The 18,025-nt window shown below is 61.2% G+C and overlaps 8 protein-coding genes across 8 annotated transcripts; 5 read left to right on the forward strand and 3 right to left on the reverse strand.

Annotated features, from left to right (window-relative positions):
• Positions 1-66: 66 nt before the first annotated feature.
• On the forward strand, positions 67-1,505 carry BDZ90DRAFT_228945 (hypothetical protein). Its single transcript, XM_025504859.1, has one exon. The coding sequence runs from the start codon at positions 113-115 to the stop codon at positions 1,406-1,408; it is 1,296 nt and encodes a 431-aa protein (XP_025364508.1). The 5' UTR covers positions 67-112; the 3' UTR covers positions 1,409-1,505.
• A 164-nt stretch (positions 1,506-1,669) lies between these two features.
• Positions 1,670-2,380, reverse strand: BDZ90DRAFT_213278 (LexA/Signal peptidase; the record flags this gene model as incomplete). Its single annotated transcript, XM_025504164.1, has 2 exons — positions 1,670-1,813; positions 1,973-2,380. Coding segments are annotated over 2 exons (552 nt in total), but the record flags the coding sequence as incomplete, so codon positions are not given.
• Positions 2,381-2,565: 185 nt separating this feature from the next.
• BDZ90DRAFT_519 (hypothetical protein) lies at positions 2,566-3,120 on the forward strand. The gene is made up of 2 exons (XM_025509640.1): positions 2,566-3,006; positions 3,076-3,120. Exon 1 carries the CDS (start codon positions 2,668-2,670, stop codon positions 2,992-2,994), a length of 327 nt encoding a protein of 108 aa, XP_025364510.1. The 5' UTR covers positions 2,566-2,667; the 3' UTR covers positions 2,995-3,006; positions 3,076-3,120.
• A 57-nt stretch (positions 3,121-3,177) lies between these two features.
• Positions 3,178-5,956, reverse strand: BDZ90DRAFT_216146 (Suf-domain-containing protein; the record flags this gene model as incomplete). The annotated part of the gene is made up of 2 exons (XM_025504256.1): positions 3,178-5,190; positions 5,276-5,956. 2 exons carry the CDS (start codon positions 5,954-5,956, stop codon positions 3,178-3,180), a joined length of 2,694 nt encoding a protein of 897 aa, XP_025364511.1.
• Positions 5,957-6,794: 838 nt separating this feature from the next.
• Positions 6,795-7,760, forward strand: BDZ90DRAFT_247466 (putative GOT1-membrane protein required for ER to Golgi transport). Its single transcript, XM_025507597.1, has 4 exons — positions 6,795-6,925; positions 7,010-7,280; positions 7,371-7,452; positions 7,535-7,760. Exons 1-4 carry the CDS (start codon positions 6,901-6,903, stop codon positions 7,574-7,576), a joined length of 420 nt encoding a protein of 139 aa, XP_025364512.1. The 5' UTR covers positions 6,795-6,900; the 3' UTR covers positions 7,577-7,760.
• BDZ90DRAFT_228950 (hypothetical protein) lies at positions 7,580-8,385 on the reverse strand. The gene is made up of 3 exons (XM_025504860.1): positions 8,024-8,385; positions 7,906-7,925; positions 7,580-7,827 (listed from the first exon to the last, which is right to left on the reverse strand). The coding sequence occupies exons 1-3, from the start codon at positions 8,250-8,252 to the stop codon at positions 7,702-7,704; spliced, it is 375 nt and encodes a 124-aa protein (XP_025364513.1). The 5' UTR covers positions 8,253-8,385; the 3' UTR covers positions 7,580-7,701.
• Positions 8,386-9,151: 766 nt separating this feature from the next.
• Positions 9,152-12,676, forward strand: BDZ90DRAFT_224927 (hypothetical protein; the record flags this gene model as incomplete). The annotated part of the gene is made up of 1 exon (XM_025504641.1): positions 9,152-12,676. The coding sequence occupies one exon, from the start codon at positions 9,152-9,154 to the stop codon at positions 12,674-12,676; it is 3,525 nt and encodes a 1,174-aa protein (XP_025364514.1).
• Positions 12,677-16,777: 4,101 nt separating this feature from the next.
• Positions 16,778-17,824, forward strand: BDZ90DRAFT_212875 (galactose oxidase; the record flags this gene model as incomplete). The annotated part of the gene is made up of 2 exons (XM_025504150.1): positions 16,778-17,384; positions 17,460-17,824. Coding segments are annotated over 2 exons (972 nt in total), but the record flags the coding sequence as incomplete, so codon positions are not given.
• Between the last annotated feature and the right edge of the window lie 201 nt (positions 17,825-18,025).

Consider the following 18,025-nt stretch of genomic DNA (forward strand, 5'->3'; position numbering starts at 1 on the left):
TGGGTGGTCTGTGCCTGGTCGGTCAGTCGATTTCGACGTGAGACTCTCTCTGCCTCTTTCTGGCCCCTCAACTTCCTCACCCTGTCCCCCCTCTCCGTCCCCTCCGCCCACGATGCCCAACCCGCGCATCGGCCTAGCAGTCTTTCTCCTCTCTCCCCAGGGCTACATCCTACTCGGTAAACGTCGCGGTTCTCACGGATCTGGCAGCTTAGCATTACCCGGTGGTCACCTCGAATGGAACGAATCATGGTCGGGCTGTGCGACTCGCGAGGTAGAGGAGGAGACGGGTCTCTCCCTTTCTCACACGCCGGAGTTTCTTACCGCGGTCAATACTACAGGGATCGATGCTGCGCCAGGTGGGCACGAGGAGGATGGAGGGCTACACTACGTTACCATCTTCATGCTCTCCCCCGTCAACCGATCTCAAGTAGACGAGGTGCGCCTGACCGAACCGACCAAATGCGATGGGTGGAGATGGGTTCCTCTTTCCTACCTCTTTTCCCTCTTCCACGGTCAGGAGGCTCTGGAGCGATTAGCGTCGAGTAGTCGACAGCAAGGTAGCGAGTTGGGGGTTTCGATGGAGAAGCTTTTGATGGCTGAGCGATTGGGTGAGAGGATTGGGAGGGATGCTGGTAGGGAGGAGGTGGGACAGAGTGAGGGGGGAGAGACGGACGTTGTACTCGTTGCTGGAGGGGAGGAGGTGCAGCAGCTGCAGCAGAGACGCGGTAGTTTGGGGCCCCAAGACGACGAGGAGCAGGTGGTTTGGGCACTCGCTGATGATCTATTCAGGGGAGCAGGCCTCTTCAAGCCCATGATGACCGTCTTGCGCGAGAGGGGCGAGCTATTACGCACAATGCTCCGTGCTGCGGAAAGGGATGGAGAAGCGGATCGAAGCAGATCAACAAGCGCCGTCGCCGCAGCAACAGCAGCGTCCCCCCTATCCCCGCATCAACGCTCCGTCCGCCTCGCCCCGAACATCTTCCCCAGCGACGCCACCGACGTAATAAATGCGGCCCTATCCGCCCCTCCTCACCTCAAGCACTCCCTCCTCTTCCACTTCCCCGTCCCCACGCCCCTCATTGCATCCAACATAGTCTCCGTCCTGTCGGTGGACAAACCACTTCGGCCCCGGGACACGCGCATCGTTTACGAAGCCGCGAGGATGGAAGAGCAAGGTGGGGCCCCCTGCGTGAGGGTGAAGGTGGAGACGAGCACTGTGAGGCTATTGAGATTGACGGGGAATGCCGTCTGTGAGGATGTTGCCCTGGTAGTCAGGACTATGCAGGCTTTTCCCGGCAAGGCGAGCGCGGGGTTGCAGCAGAAGTTGAGAGGTACGGCGGGGGTAGGAGAGGAGAAGATTGTGTTCGAGGAGGGGACTGTGGGGACTGTGGAGAGGACGATTGCGTGAGAAGAACGAGGTGCCGGGTGTGGTGGGAGTGGGAGCGATGTTGGATGATGATGCTGATGAATGGTGTATTATACAATGCGAAAGAAACAAAGATGCAAGACGCGCGTTTGGGCGAGCGTATAGCTACGTTTGCGCTGGGTTCCCACTCTTACCGTCACTCTGTGCCAACAGAGTCAACGTCTCTCCCGTGAACCACCTCGGGCTAGGCCAGACCTGTGCGGCACGACGGGTCAGCGCTCTTCTTTCAGCGAACGCACGCCTACTCACCCTCGCCACCACTTTCCCCTTTATACACCCCAAGGGAACAGGACCATAATGTCTCGAATCGGTCGAGTGGCTCAGATTGTCTCCCGTAAGGAAGACGTGACCCACGGGCACAGTGACGTACAGGTCGGGGCCTTTGCGCTGGACTGGGCAGATGAGGAGGGAGGATGGTGAAGGTGATGCAGCTTCTTCTCCTCCTCCTCCTCCTGCTGTTTCACCTTCCTCGCTTGACTGGCCGACAACAGCCTCCGCCTCTGCCTGGGCCTCCGCCTCTGCCTCGGGCTGGGATGCCTCTGCAACCTCGCCCAGCTGTACGCGTGGGTCCATCAACACCCTATCGCCTGGCAAGCCCACTATGCGTTTGCAAACGTATCGCGATGGATTACGAGGGGAGGCGGAGACTACCATATCCCCTATTCTGAGTGGAAGGCCACACGTCGGGTCCTTCTTCGATATCCTCGTCTTCCAAGGCATCCCAGCTCCTGCTCCTGTTCGCTCACTCGCGCGCAGCCCCTCTAGCCATCTCGCAAAGGGTAGTCGCACCTGTAATAGCCAGTCCCCCTGTGGGGAGAGGGTGGGAAGCATAGATGGGCCCTCGCATCCGCGTACTTCGAAGAGATGTGTGGTGATCACGTGGAGGAGGCAGGCGATTTGTAGGCCTCGTACCAGGTAGGGACGAGTGGAGCGCAGACGATGGGACCATGCGGAGGAGGAGGAGGATGCGAAGGATCGTGAGGCCATGCTGCTGTGCGTGCAGTCACGCGAGGATGCTGCTTGAGGGAGGTGAGGCGAGGCGAGGTGAGGTGATGATGCGGAGGAGAGGACGCAAGGCGGACTGAGCTATCATGCAGGCGAGAATCGCCCGTCTTGCCTCGTCTTGTCTCTCTCCGTGCGCCTCCACGAAGGAGCTGCCGGACTTTACGCAACCGACTCGCCTCACACCTCACCTCGCCTCGCCTCCTCACTTCTCACTTCCTCCTCATCCTCATCCCAACATGTCCGCATCCCAACGTCTCTTCCCCCTCTTCGCAGCCAGCGTAGTAGGCGTAGCAACAGGCTACTACATCTTCGACCCTATCCTTCGCCAATACTCACGAGACACTTCAGGTACCTTCCAACCCGAACAGATCAATGGTGGAGCAGGAAGTTCACCCTCTAAACCGGAAGCGGTCCCTAGTTTGACGAGGGGGATCTTGGCTCAGGATGAGGGGCAGAAGAGGGCAGACGAGTTGAGGGCTAAGGCTACGATGAACGCTGCGCAGAGGGCTAGTGAGGCGGCTAAGGAGAGGGCGGAGAAGACGGGCGAGGGGAAGGTGGTGTAGTGTAGGAGAGAGGTGAGTAGAGAAAGTGCGCTGCGGAGGGGGCAGAAATTGACAGACAGACTGCTCACGCTTCTCTCGCAGGTAGCAATCGGATAGGGTGGCTCGCGACGCTCATGCTGCAATTACATATAACCATGCGCCCTCTTGGCCCCCTCGCGCGATGCGCCTCACTCACGGGCGCACTCAATACCTCCTCCCACCAGCCATGGGCATACCCCTCCCGGCTGCCGCTCCCATCGGCCCACCTCTCATCCCCCCCGCAGTCCCCATCCCACCTTGCATCCCGCCTCTCTGCGCTCCCCACCCTCCCCTCTGCGGTGGTCCCCCCATCCCCTGTCCCTGCCCTGGCCCTCCTTGCCCCTGCCCAGGCCCAGGCCCAGGCAAAGTTGCGCCGCGCAGCACATCCATTATCTCCCCAGCAGGCAAACGCGGTCCATCCCAGCTACGCAATGAGGGCAGAATGCTCAGGAAGAAGAGCACCGCGTCTGGCAAGGGGCGCTCCGCTAGCACGTTGGGTGCAGGCGCTCCTGCTGCGGAGGAGGGAGGGATGGGTGGGAGGCCAGGAGCGCCCCCATTGTTGGCTGCAACGGCTCCTCCGGCGCCGAAAGCCGAATTCTGCGGTGGGAGGGGACCACGACGCTGCGGAGGTGGAGGGGCAAGATCCCTCTCGCTGGCACCCGCCCCTGCTCCGCCTCGCATACGCTTGTTTCCCCCCTCACCCACGGCTGGCGAGTTGCCCCTTCGCGACATATCGTCCGCCGGTCGCTTCGTTGCCGCAGCAGCAGACACCGCCGCGGCCGCTGCGGCTGCCTTTGCTGCAATGGCTGCGTCCTTGCTCCCGTTCGTCGTCGTCGCCGCTGCCTCCTCCCCGCCGACAGCGCCCGCCGCCGCCGCAGCGGTAGCTACAGCCCGATCGGCCGCTGTGGCTCCGTACGTGTTGACGATGCCGAGATCGCGCGGCCCAATGACCTCCAAATCCATGTACGTCGACCTGTCCATCAACCTCTTCAACGGCGCCTCATCAGGGAATGCCTCTGCCAGTCGTGCCTCCAACTTCTTGATGCTCGTCGAATCCCCAAAGCTGTACTCGTAGCTAGACCAGCGATCCCAAATCGGGCGTGCGCGCTCCGCCGGTTGAAAGGTGGTGATGGTCCGCTCGAAGAGGGCGCGCGCATTGTTGTCGTCATTGATCGAGATCAAGAAGTCGAGGTAGCGCACCACGAATGCCTCGTCGCTCCCAAAAGTCTTGAGGGCGAGCTCGAAGACCTTTGTAGCCACGCCCGCATCCTTACTGCAGTGGTACTCCATGAGGGCGCTGGCCTCGTAGACTTGCCAGGTGCAGTGTGGCGACTTGCGCGCTTTAGAAAAGACGGCGCGTGTGGGGCGTAGACCCTCTGTGCGGCGGACGTGATGCATCCATTTGATCCAGACGAGAGAGGACTCCTCCTTGAGCGACTCGATGCGCGGCTGCGTGGTGCTGCGGAGGGCTTCCTTCTCTGCGTCGCGGGCCAACTCGCGTTTGCGCTCCTCTTCACGCTCTTCACCTTCGATCTCGTCCGCTTCACCGCCCGCACGACGAGCGGCCAGGGCGGCGGCGCGCACTTCTTGGCCCGCTGTGTCAATCTTGGCTAGCTGCTCGTCCAAGCTGGCGGCGAGGGTCTCGATCCTCTTGTGCACCTGAGCCAGAAGAGCCTCAAAGATGCCCGCGCACTCGCTCGTGGCTCCTCTCGCTTCACCGGACTCGACGAGGGCGAAGCTGAGCAGAAAGCTGCCAGGATTGGCATCCAGTCCGTCTTTGAGCCATTGAGTGGCTTCGTTCGGGTTCGGGGAGTGACTCTCGGCCCACTTGGCCGCCATGTACCAGATTTCGGGGTAGAAGCGCATGTGCATCGTCGCCTTTGCGTACGCGACGCTCACGCGCTTGTTGAGGGCGTCCGTGTCTGTGGCGGCGAGCTCGAGCGGGTCGGACTCCTCCCATTGGAGGTAGGCTTTCCAGCCCTGCAGCCTTTCGCGATCACGCGTGACGTCGGACTCGGCGGGAGAGTCGACGCTGGCTATCCAGGCTGGTAGGCGGGGGAGAAGAGGACGATGTAGTGGGTCAACGAGACCGCGCATCTCGCGCAGGGCGGAGCGAGCCGTCATGTAGGCTGGGGATCGTTCAGCGAGGAACTTCTTGGCTGTCACGCGATTGAGGCCCTGCGGAGATGAGGGGGGCGAGATTGTGTAGTGGTCAGTCACTTGCGCTCTTGTCTGCCTGCGCGCGTCCTCTCAATCGGCTCACATTCTCGAATTGGTCGTACTCCCTCCAGATCTGCTCGACGTTGGCCACAGGAACGCCCACGACGCGCTGGAAGATGCGGCGCATATCGTCCATCTTCTGCCCTTGAAGCCAAGACGTCTTTGCCTCTCTCTCCTTGACGAAGCGTAGGTATTCCATCCAGATGTCCCCGGCATCACGGCTCATCCCCACATGACGCACAGCAAAGTCGTACGCCTCCTCGATCAACTTGCGCACACGGCCATGCTCCCCCTCGTCGTCCCCACTTGCCGTAGCGCTAGGCGCGGGCAAGGGATTGACTCGACGCGTGTAGTTGAGGTAGGCCTTCCAGAGCGAGACGGAAGGTGTCGTCCTCAAGCAACGGGTGAAGAGCTGTTCTACCTCCTTGAAGTTGCCCAGGCTGAGCTCCAAATCGATGAGACTTTGCCACTGCCTGGCGGCATTTGGGTACACCTTGAAGAAGTCCTCGTACGTCTGTCTGACCTGCTCGATGGACTCGCCCTCGGCCAGCCGGGCCTCGCAGTCGGCCAGGAGGGTGAGCCACGCCTCTGAGTCGCGGGGTGAGGCTTCTACTCGAGAGAGAAGATGCGCGCGACGGGCGGCTGGGGTAGAGAGGTCCGCGTTGCTTCCTGAGGCGGAGGCTTCTTGCTGGACCGAGGCGAGGAAATTGTTGACTTGGGACATGGCTTCTTCCCTGTGGGCGGCGGATTGGAGCGGGGCCGTTTGGGGTACTTGATCGTCCTCTGGCTGCTTCTTCTCCTCCTCGGCAGGTGCGGGCGTCGACTCTTCCTGAGGCTCGGACTTGACGGGCGCGGGCGACGAAGCTGCTGCTGCCGCGGCGGCGGCTGCGTGAGCTCTAGCCCGTCGAGGATCTTGAGGGAGCGAAGGCTCAGCCGGCTCAGGCTTGACCGTCGTCGGTGCTGGTGCTGGCGCTGGCGGCGTACTACTTGCGGCAGGATTCTCGTCGACTGGAATCTGCGATGGTCCAGCCTGATCACTCTCATGCTGCTCAGCCTCATCGGCATCTGCGTATTCACCCTTGACTTGACCATCAGCGTCCTGGTGATTGGCATCCATTGCCTCGTCGGCTGCAACACTCGTCGAGGCAGCCATATCTGCGGCTGGCATCTCGTTGATCGATTCCTGAGCCGTCACGGCATCACTGCTGCTGTTCTCGTCGGCCATCGGTGCGCTCACTCGAGGAGATGCGATGCAAAGGGCTCTGCTAGGCTAGGTGAGGAGGCTCTGAGAACACGCAAGGTGAAGGACTACCGCACGCAGTGACAATGTCCAAAGAATGCGCGATTGTGAGTCAGCAAACAAGCTTCGCTCGCACAGAGGGATGCTGGGTGATGTGATGAGTTGGTAGGATGGTAAGGATAGATGGATGGATGCAATGGAACGGGAGCAGCTCGCGGCCTTGACCTGGGATTCTCTCCCTCCCTCCCGCCCGTCTGCCCTCCCACGAGCGCGCAAATCGAAATTGGCTCCACCTCACTTCGACTGAGCCAAGTCGAGACGAGGCGACGTCGACGACGGGAACAACACACACGACTGACTTTGCAGCACGACGGATTGGCTTCCTCCTCTTCTTCTTCTCAACACGCAACGCAGCAGAGCAAATCAAGATGGTCTGGCTCAACGATCAACAAAGTGAGACGGCACACAGCATTGTCGTCTAACATGCCAGCCTATACTGACATCACTCCTCCGCCTCCTCGTCCTCGCCGCACGCAGAAATCGGCGTCGGTCTCGTCTCTTTGGGCTCCCTCTTCCTCATCCTCGGAATCATCCTCTTCTTCGATGCTGCCCTCCTCGCCCTGGGCAACGTCCTCTTCACCTCGGGCATTACCCTCCTCATAGGTCCGCAGAAGACCTTCTACTTCTTTGCTCGCAAGCAGAAGATAAGGGGTACGGTGTGCTTCTTTACGGGAATGGTGCTCGTCTTCTTGAGGTGGACCTTCATTGGGATGTTGGTCGAGGGGTTCGGGTTTTTGAACCTTTTCGGGTGGGTAAAGGAGGGGCATGACTCTGCGGTGGCGATGCAAGCTGACCATCCCCTCTGCGATACGCACATCCCCACTCGTCGCGCTCGCAGCGACTTTTTCCCTGTGATCCTCAACTTTATGCGTCAACTCCCCTTCATCGGATCCTTCCTCAATGCGCCCGGAGTAAGAGAGGTGGGCACCAAGACGCATCGTTCATTTGTCAAGCAGTCTCTGACATCATGCCTCCCTCCTCCTCGCCCGCCCGCACACACAGGTCTGCGACAAGCTGGCAGGCGCACGGACATCGGCGGTATAGAAGGGTAGAGAGCGAATGATGTGGATGGATTGACGCGCATCGACAGCTGGACCAACATTGTACCATAGCGTACCTCTAACCCCCCTTTCGCCCTCCCAATACCATCGCACTTTACCACGCCACGCTCACTGACCAGCCGTGGCCCTTAGCCGGTCCAAGAGGAGCTTCCAACGCTGCCTCACGCTCTGATGGCCGCGGTCTGGCAGACGCTTGCATAGCTCGGGGATCGATTTGCACTCCTCGATGAACTCCTGCAACGGTGCGTTCAGAGGAAAAGGTTGGAACGATGAGGGGATCGGCCACGAGCATACGGTCATTCATCGACTCACCAAGATGACAAGGTCTTCCTCTGAGTAAGGCACAGAGCGGTGAGGTGCGATGCACATTTCAGATCGAAGTCGCTGTCATCAAGCTGCTCGGTGCTCGCTGCTGGCTCTCACAACTCACCACGGGTGAACTTCTGAGGCTTGGTATTCTTCCTTGCCTTCTTCTCCGTCGAGGCTCCGTCCGAGCTGCCTTCTTCCTTTTCGGTCTTGCGCTTCGCTGCTGGCATGTTGGGAAGGGAATGAAGAGGATTGGAGTAGACGTGCAAGATGTCGAAGCCGTATCGCAGCTTTGATTGGATACCGCGCTGCTCATCACCAACGTGGACAGGCCTGCAATTACGTGCCGCCATCGCTCCGCCCTCATCGTGCTGCTAAGATAGCTCGCTCCTGCTCACATCCTATTCGCGCTTGGTCCTCCAGCTCCATTCCCTGCTAGCTACCAGTCGTGATAGTCCACTCAGCACAGTCGATGCCCTTGGTCCTTCCCCCTCTCTCCATGACCGGGCCGAGGACATCGTCACCGTCGCCGTCACCTCCACGTTTGGTGTGATGCGGCCGCTGCGCCACAGCCGGGAAGCAGGCGGAGCTCGTGTTGCGTGCGGGCGGGAGCGTCGACCCGCTCGCGTCGATCCGTGTCTCCTCGCCAGGGTCCGGCCGACGGGCGGGCAGGGCGGCGCTCAGCTGATTTCCTCCTTGGAACCCGCCTCCATCACTAACCATACATCCTCCTTCTCCTCCTCACTACCATGCACCACACGATTCCGTAGCAGCCTTCCTCAATTCTCGCGACTAGTCGTCGTCGTCGCCGTCGTCGTCGCAGCCGCCGCCATTCGCCATGTCATCGCTCCTGTCGCCCTTTAGCAACTTCGGACAACGTCACGCCTACTTCTCTCTGCAGGTGACGGTGCACGAGCTCAGGGATGTGCCCCTCGTGAGCGGGCGCTTTCAGGCCAAGTGGAGACTCAAACATCCTTACAGCTCGACCGGGGGTGCAGCGAGTAGTAATCTTTCCAGGCTGTTGAGGCAGGATGACGACGGGGAGGAGAGTGACAGTGAGGGAGAGGAGGCCGAGGGGCAGCGGGAGGGAGATGATGAAGCAGGTGGAGATGCGCAGCACAGCGAAAAGAGGCAAAGTCGAGATGACAGCAGGTCATCAGTCGATCACGAGTCACACAAACATGGCAAAGGCGTCTTGTCCTCCCTCTTCCATCGCAACAAGGACCATCACGAAACGAGTGGGCGCTCATCAATGAGCTCCTCGCGGGGAGCAGCAGGTCAGGACCCTTCGTCCCCTCAACGTCCCCTCTCGTCCAAGAGCAGCACTTCATCTCTTCGCGGAAAGAGGTCTAGTGACACCCGCCGCACGCATAATGCCAGCGATGATCGCCCCATATTCGACGTCGCATTGGGCCATCACCAAGAGCCCAACGGCCACACGGAGTGGTACAAGATTCAGGACCACGGCGTCAAGTGGGAGCGAGTCATTCATGCTGGCGTGCGCATTCCCATTGAAAAGCCACGAACGGCTTCGGGGAGTCACTCGCATCACCATGCTACGCCGTCGGGCAATAGCAGCCCTGTAGACCAGCCAGATGGTGCAGGCAAAACGCTCCGCAGGCAGTCATCACGCGACGACCTCAGCTCGGCGTGGGGCCAATTGGGCCATTCGGAGCTCAAGGTCATGATACGTCAGGACGTCGTTACAGACTCGCACACCTCGGCCAATCCGCACCAGCTCGGAGTTGTCACGCTCAACCTCGCAGAGCACGCGCCGTGTCCCAGGAACCACGTCGTGCACCATCATCACCACCATCATCCGCATCAAGCAGGAGGAAACCACCACCACCACCATCTGCATCATGTTCACCACAACGCCGCATCGTCCTCCTCGTCCTCATCGCATTGCCTATGTCGCACAGAGACACGGCGCTTCCTCCTCCAAGAGAGCAAGACAAACGCTACGCTCCAGCTCACCATCACACTCGCGCACATCGGTGGCAGCCGAGAATACGTCGTTCCACCTGTTAGGCAAGGCCTCGTCGTCGGCGCCCTCGCGGGTCCCGCGGGCGTGCTCGAGGGAGAAGGCGAAGACACCGCCGGCGGCGGCGACGACAGGAGCAAGTCTGCGGTCAGTCTTCACTCGAGTACCAATCGCTCTCAACGCCACCTCGACCATCACCACCACACATCTGCAGCGCGCAAAGCGACTCGCATCCCTTCGACCAATTTCAAAAAGGGCGTCGACTGCAAAACTTACACTCCTCGCAGCACGTCGGGCGTGCCCGTCTCCCTGGTGGATGCGGGCGCGGTCAGCTCAAAGGGGAAGCGTAGTGCGGGCCAGTTGAATGGGTTGCAGTTCCACTTTTCGGGGGCGGGCAACTGGGAGAGGGACCCGGATGACGTCGTCGAGGCCCTCTTCAAGAATGCCACGTCGAGTACCAAGCAGAGGCAGACGCAGGTGCATGCACACGCGCACACGCAGACGCAGACGGCGGCTGTGTCTAGCAACACCAAGAGCGGCTTACCTCCTACGATAGGGGCGGAGAGACCACGCTGTCTCTTCCGGAGCGCTAGCTCGACGGGCAAGATGGAGCTCACCACGTCGACGGCCACGACAAAGACCTCACAAGGCAAGGAAGCAAGTACCGCCCCCGCGACGCCTCCTGTGAGCCACGCTTCGCCTGCAACAAAGATGCGCTCCTACTTCTCTTCCTCCTCTGGGCACAAGCGCACCCCGAGCGAGGGGACGATCAAGTCCATTGTGGCTGGTGGGTCTAGCAGCTCCCACAGCTCCCCCACGCAGAGTCGTCGCTCCTCCGGTGTACCGGCTGGTGTACTATCCGGCGCAAGCTCTGTAATGACTTCGACGTCGACCAGCAGCAGCAACAGCGGCGGCGCCAAGGGTGGCCGTCTCCCTTCTGGAGGCAGTGATGCGTCTGCCTCCGCGTCGGGCAGCTCAGGTGGGCAGCGCGTCAAGTGGAGCAACGATGAACGTAAAGGGCCGCGAAGAAGTCGTGGCTCGCCACAAGAAGAGGGGAGTGCTGCTCAGCCGTCAACGTCCCCCAAAGTCGACAAGCACGCGCAGGCGCCCTCGCCCACGACTCTGGGCCCTCCTGCGTCCATCTCCGAGTCGCCGCGAGCCATCACCCCGTCCTCATCAGCAGCACACGGCATGCTCTCCCCGAGCGCGAGCACGATCAAAGATGAGCGCACGCCCGTCGCCAACGACCGGACGCCCACGGGCAAGAAGGCGGCCATCAGTCCGGCTAAGCCTGCGAAGTGGAGTGCGAGCAATGCTCACGAAGACAGGCAAGAGGGCGCGGACACGCTCCGCAAGAAGAAGAGTCGAGGCATGATGGGCATTCCACGCGAGCAGGCGGAGTCCCTCGGGTACAGGGGAGCGGGATGGCGATCCAGCTCTTCTTCTTCCGCAGGCACTAAACACGACCAATCAGCGCCAGCAGCTGGAGATTTCTCCCTCGACACCTCCGCCTCGCGTCCCGGCTCACCCGATCTACCCGGCAGCCCAGGCAACCCTGCTCGTCCCTCGAGCCCCTTCGCCTTTGGTCTTGGGCTGATTCGCTCCCGCTCACCGTCACTACAGCGTTTCCCTTCTCCATCGTATCGCGCCTTCTCCCCGCCCGCAGGGGATTGGCGAGAGGAGATGACTCAAAGCCCGCCGCGCGCGCCTGTCGTGTCGATTGATGAAGCAAAGGACGAGGATCAAGATCCAAGCCACGAGCGGGATCAGACAAGTGGCCGAGCGAGCTCGCCCTTCTCGTCACGGCAGGACAATCTTCAACCGTACGTCAAGGCGCGACTGGGCAGGCCGAGGTCCAAGGTTGGGCTGAGGGAGAGTGAGGAGCAAGAGCGCCAGGCCCAGGCTGGGGACGTACTGCGCGATCCTTCCACCTCGGGCTGTCCGGGCCCATCGGTCAAGCAGGGCGAGTTGCCCTGGCCTCTGCCCGTCGATGAGAAGAGGCAGGGGGACCAGGCTACACCGGCGAACGATGCGGCGCGCAGCGGTGGCAGTGGGAAGGGAGAGGAGGTCCCCGCGCTCATCCCCGGCTCGCACGGTGTAACGCACGGCTCGTCCCCCTCTCAGAACCCCAATGCCGCGTTGTTCTCCAACGAGGCCACGCCAGGCAAGGACGATCCGGACGAGACGATTACCGACTCGGCCCCTGTACAACGTCGCAGCCCCCCTTCCCCCGCCCTGCTGGGGCTCGGAGGGAACGTTTGGGCTGACGCTCAGACAGAGCTGGAGTCTCTGCACATCCTGGACCCCTCGACGTCGCAGCCCACCTCCTCATCGACGATGGGCGAGGGTAGTACGACCCCCACCCATCTGGCTGGTCATGCGAGCTCGCTACGTCCCCCGCCGCTGCACACCCTCTACCCACCGGGGACGGCCTTCTCTTCCTCTACGTCGTCGCTCGTCAGTAGCAGGCCTAGTTCGATCCATTCGCCTTTGCCCTCGCAGAGCACGGATTCGGATTTGCAGGCCAGCCAGCCCCGGAGGGCCCGCCAGCAGGAGCAGCATCAGCAGGAGGAACGGCAGCAAGATCAGCAAGACCAGGTGGGCGAGGAGGAGGACGGAGAAAACGGGAGGGCTGCTGCGGCCTTACTGGGGAAGAGGCCGGGAGGGGTGCCTGCGCCGGGAAGCTTTGTGGTTAGGGGGGTCGATGTGAGGGAGGAGGCGATTCAGCGGCAGCACCACCACCAGCAGCAACCTCAGCGGGGACGGGAGGGAGCCGCTGCTGCTGCTGCCTAGTAGAGGTTGAGCGAGGCCGCGCTTCACATCTTGAATCATGCCCTTCTCTTTTTCATCTGCTTGTTCGGAGCGTCCCTTCCCCTCTGGTTAGCAACAGGACCTCATGTAGTCGCAAACACTTTAGATGTCACCTCCTTCACTTCTTCTCGCCCGAGAAACAACGCTTGATCAGACTACTCCTCCCGACTGAGATCGATCAAAGGCAGCAAGATGCTGGCTGTCTCTTGCTCTTGCTCCTGCTACACGTACTCCGCCCTTGAACCTCAGCAAAGACCGAGACAGTGTCTTCCACGTCTAGTCGAATCCCAGTCCGATGGGATCGCTTTCAGTGTGGCGTCGGCCCGGCTGGGACTGACGAGGGGCTGAAAAGGCTAGACTCATTCCTTGAATGCCGTGAGAAGAAATCAAGGAATTTAAGGCTCGTTCGTGCCGACAGGAGACGGGCAGATGTCGATGTCGATGTCAACGTCGGGCTTGATGTCAATCGAGCACGTCAAAAGCTTGAGCTTGAGCTTGCTATGAGGACGACAGATGCTTGCTTGCTCGCTATCGCCAAGCTTCGCTGACTTCTGGTGGCCAGCCTATCTTTCACTTGCAGGGCAGGCCAGTCGACCCTGCCTGCGCAAGGGGGTCTGCGGGTCTGCGGGTCTCCGGATGAATTGAATTGGCGAACGACGACGGGAGTGCCGGCTGTGCTTTGCCTTGCTTTTGCCTTGCTTTGCTTGCCTGCCCTGCCGGCGTCCGGACAAGAATAACGTACGTACGTACGTACGTACGCCGCCGCCGCCGCCGTCGTCTTCGTCGTTTCGACAGAGGCCGAGGTTGGAGTAGATTGAATCGTCCGCACGTCCGACCGTCGGTCCGGGCAGATGACGGCGGCGATGACGGCAAAGGAAGCGGAGAGGACGAAGACGAGGTCGATGTGGCCGTGAGATGACCCAAGATCCCGTAGTGTGGGCTTGCATGCATGCTCACTCACTCACTCACTCACTGGTCTCGCTGCGCTGCTCCTTTCAACGATCTGATCTATCGACTCCATCTCTATCTCCATCCCCACACCCACCAATTTCGCACTCGCACTCGCACCCGCGCGCTCGTCCCAACGCTGAAGCCATTGCTGCCATGCCAACCCAGGCAGGGAGTATCAGCAGCGGCAGCAGCGTCCCGTCGGGTGGTGGTGGCTTCTCTTCCTCGTCCTCGTCCTCGTCATCGGCCACAGCAGCCAACTCCGGCTCTACGTCTCTCCCCGCATCTGCCTCGTCCAACTCCTCATCCGCCTCATTTACTTCGCCATTCGCAGCCTGGCGACAACGCTCCTCGCTGCGTCGCCCTTCCTTCGTGGGCGTCACTGCGGCCACCTCGAGCTTCTTCGGTGGCAGCGCCAGCAGCGGCGCTGGGGCTGAGGAGGGCGCTAGTGGTGGTGGCAACGGCAGCTCGAGCCGGCCGGGGAGCTGGCGTCCTCGAACGCCAAAGAGTGCCACTCATCAGCAGCTCCCTGACGTCGACTCGTCTGCTCAGCAGAGCAGCGTGCACGACGAGGACGTCCCCTCGTCTACGTCCATCGTCCAAGCTCTCGCTGCTGCCGCTGCGGCTGAGAGCCCCGCTCGTAGCAACGATCTCCACCTGCGCAGAGGATCAGAGCCCACGTCGGTTCGTAGCGTTGCGAGTGGGAATAGCACGGCGAGCTCTGGCAGCCATCATGCTCGCGGTAGTGTGGGCAGCAGCGCAATGGGCAGCAGCGACTCTCGCGAAGCGCTACGCCCTGCTCCTCGGCGTATCAAGCGACCTTTTAGCAGTCAAGGGCCTACGACGACGCAGCAACAGCAGCAGCAGCAGCAGCAGCAGCAGCAGCAGCAGGCGAATCCTGGCCCGCTCATGACCGGGTCGATGCCACCTTCCTCGTCTGGGTGGTCCTTTCCATCTCCGCCGACCGCCGCCGCTGCGGGCTTGAGCTCGAGTGGGAGGGCTGGCAAGCTGGTCAATGCTTCGCCCTCCTTGGCTAGCGTGAGCATCGGAGAGGAGAAGGAGGTGGCGCCTCGTTCTAGCGATGCCACAGCATCGTCGTCGTCGTCGCAGTTGTCCCTGTCCTCTTCGAAGCCTGTTCGACCAGCGAGCGTCGTCACTCTTCGTCCTCTCGATGATGCCTCGTCCTTCACAACCGCATCGACGTCTACGCCGCCGGTGATGAGCCCACGACGTCGAGAAGAAGCCCTCGTCGACTCGCCCAGTCATGCTGCGCCGTCCGCCGCGAGAGCAAAGGGAGACGCAGCAGGCGACGACGATGCTGCTGCAGCGTCGCTCGCCGTGCTGCAGGAGGGCGGCGGCGGCGGAGGCGGCGGCGGCAGCAAGGCCCGAGCGTCGACGACGAGGAAAGAGACGCCAACTTCGTCGATTGCTCCTCAGTCTTCTCTCCTCTTTCAACCTACCCTCATCCCATCTCCATCATCGACGGCGAAGAGCGGAGCAGTATCTCCGCCTCCCTCTCCTCTGAGACGCCCTCGTCCTCAATTGCTGCACTCATCATCGTCGAGAGAACAGTCAGTGGACTCACTCTCCCCTCCACCTCGCAGCCCTCTTCGAGCTATCGCTTCGCCCACCTTGTCCACTGCTTCATTCTCCTCCTCCTCATCATCATCGACATCGCGATCGGGGAGAGATTCCAGTCAAGGCCCTACACCGCAATACGCCACGCCAGACCAATCAGAAACGACAACACTCCCAACCTCCCCTCCCTCTTCGTGCACGACATCCCCACTCGCTACACCTCGAGGCCAAGTGAGCAGGCCTCTCCCACCACCTCGCCGCTCACCGCACTCCAGGCAGTCCTCTGTGGGAGTCACGCCATTTGTAGACGCGCCTGAATTGCCCTCACCGCCTGAAGCGCCAAAGTCGGCATTCCTCGACGGGGAAAAGGCGCGAGAGCTCAGACCTCTCTATTTTGAGGCCCGAGCGAGGAGGGAGCATAGCGTGTCTAGCGAGGGGATACCGCTGACGAATTCAGCGGCTGCAGCAGTAGTGACAGCAAGGAAAACGGAGGAAATGTCGCAGCAGCAGTCGCAGTCGCAGTCGCAGTCGCGATCGCAGTCGCGATCGCAGGAATCTCTGCGGGGCAAGGCAGCGGGTGGAGATGAGGGGCGAGTATCAGACGAACAAGTCCGTAGATTGGCTTCGGCGGCCAAAGCGGGGAACGTACCCTCGAAAAGCGCGGCAACGACGGCTACGCCCACCACGTCCACGCCCACGTCCACATCCAATCGGGCAGGAGCATCCACCTCCAAGGCTGTCGCTTCAACATCACCTGCGCTTGCGCCGGTCGCCAGTCGTAATCGCGAACTCAGTAGCAAGGACTCGTTTGGCGCCAATTTGAACAGCTTTGGATCGATGCAGGCCTTATCGAGGGCAGTACCGCCGGCTCAGCAGCAGCAGCAGCAGCAGCAACATGAGGCCGGAAGCAGCACTTCGAAGGTAGCCGACACCCCTCACGTCGCTGCAAGGGACTTCGCAACCACCCCATCGTCCTCCTCTGCGGCTGGCAAGGAGCGCGCAGGCACCGACCTCGAGTCGTTCATATCTCTGGCAACGACATCGTCGGGAAGCGGCCCTGCGACTACCAAACCGGCGCGCCCAACCGCTGCTGGTGCTACCGGCACCTCGCCCCTCACGCAGCAGACGATACCGGAAGTAGAGACGCCCAAGGCATCCATGCCAGAGGTCATGTCGCCTCCCACGATCAGAAGACGGCTGACAGATGAGGACACGCCAGCTTCGCCGCCATCGACGACGCTGACACCAGCCAGGCAGACAGCCTCCTCAGCTACTCCCTCACCGCAGCGGACACTCAAGAATATCCCATCGGGCTCTCGTCTGCGGCAAACAGCCTCGTCCAATCGGCCAGCAGGGGAGAACGGGAATGGCTCACGCAGCCTACGCAAGACGACCTCCTCCGCAGCCGTCAAGGCCAACGGCGGCAACGGCGCTGGCGGCGAAGATTCGGCAGACAGTGCTGGCCAGACCGGCGTAGCGCGGCCCAGCTCTTCGGTCAAGGGCGCGGCCGCCTCCTCCTCGCACCACCACAAGACGACCCTCCCCAAGCTCCCCCACGCGAGCGTCGCTCCTGCTCCCCCGCCCAGCATGTACTGGAGCAAGGCCCCCGTGCACGGCTCGGTACCCAAGCGCTGTTTCCGTGCGCACACAGCCACGCTTGATGGCGAGACGATGTGGTTGTTCGGCGGGTGCGACTCAAAGGGCTGTTTCGGGACAGTGTGGTGCTTCGACGTCGAAACAATGTGCTGGTCCCGCCCCAAGGTCAACGGGGACGTCCCCGCCTCACGACGAGCGCACAGCGCCACCATGGTTGATCAGCGCCTCTACGTTTTTGCAGGCGGGGACGGTCCGCTCTACTTCAGCGACCTCTACGTCTTCGACACCGTTGCGCTGCGTTGGTCCAAGCCTGAGGTGTTCGGCAGATCGCCCACGGCGAGGAGGGCGCATAGTGCCAATCATTGGAATGGGTACATCGTCTTCTTTGGTGGTGGGAACGGAGTGGGTGCGCTCAATGATGTTTGGCTGTTGGATGTGAGGGATCCGAGTAGGTTGGAGTGGAGGGAGATGGAGTGCACGGGGAAGATGCCGATTGGGAGGGGATATCATACGGGGAATGTCGTGGACGACAAGTTGATTGTTATTGGAGGGTCGGATGGGCATATGAGTGAGTGCCAGCGCGTCTACAATACGCAATGCTGGTGCCGGCGGTCGCTGACTCAGTCTCCTCGCACGCTCGTAGGCTTCAACGACATCCACGTCCTCCGCCTCGACACCTCAACCTGGTACCAAATAAAGACGGACGAAGTGCACAACCGTCTTGGCCACACGTCGACGCAAATCGGCTCCTACCTCTTCGTCTTTGGCGGGCACGACTCGCGTTCTTACTCCAACGAGATCCTCACCCTCAACCTCGTCAACCTCCAGTGGGAAGCGCGACGAGTCTGCGGTAAACGCCCCGCTGGTCGAGGCTACCATCAGGCGTGGCTCAAGGACTCACGGCTGTTCGTGCATGGCGGGTTTGATGGGAGGGAGGTCTTTGATGATCTCTTCTTTTTGGATCTGGCAGCTTGCAGCTATTTGCCGCAGATAACGCAGTTTAGCGTTGTGCTGGATGATGAGGACGAGGAGGGGTCAAGGGGAGATGAAGATGGGGCTGAGTATGAGATTGGCGGGGAGGAGGCACGGTCGGAGGCGCGGTCAGAGGGGATGAGGGGTACTTCGGATCAGGGTCATCTCGAGGCGCAAGGTGGCCTGTTCGAGGATGACCCGCTGGAGTGAGCAAGCGAGAAGCGCCTGAGAGACAGC

This window comes from Jaminaea rosea (genome assembly GCF_003144245.1).
Source record: "Jaminaea rosea strain MCA 5214 unplaced genomic scaffold BDZ90scaffold_1, whole genome shotgun sequence".
Classification (NCBI taxonomy): Eukaryota; Fungi; Basidiomycota; class Exobasidiomycetes; order Microstromatales; genus Jaminaea; species Jaminaea rosea.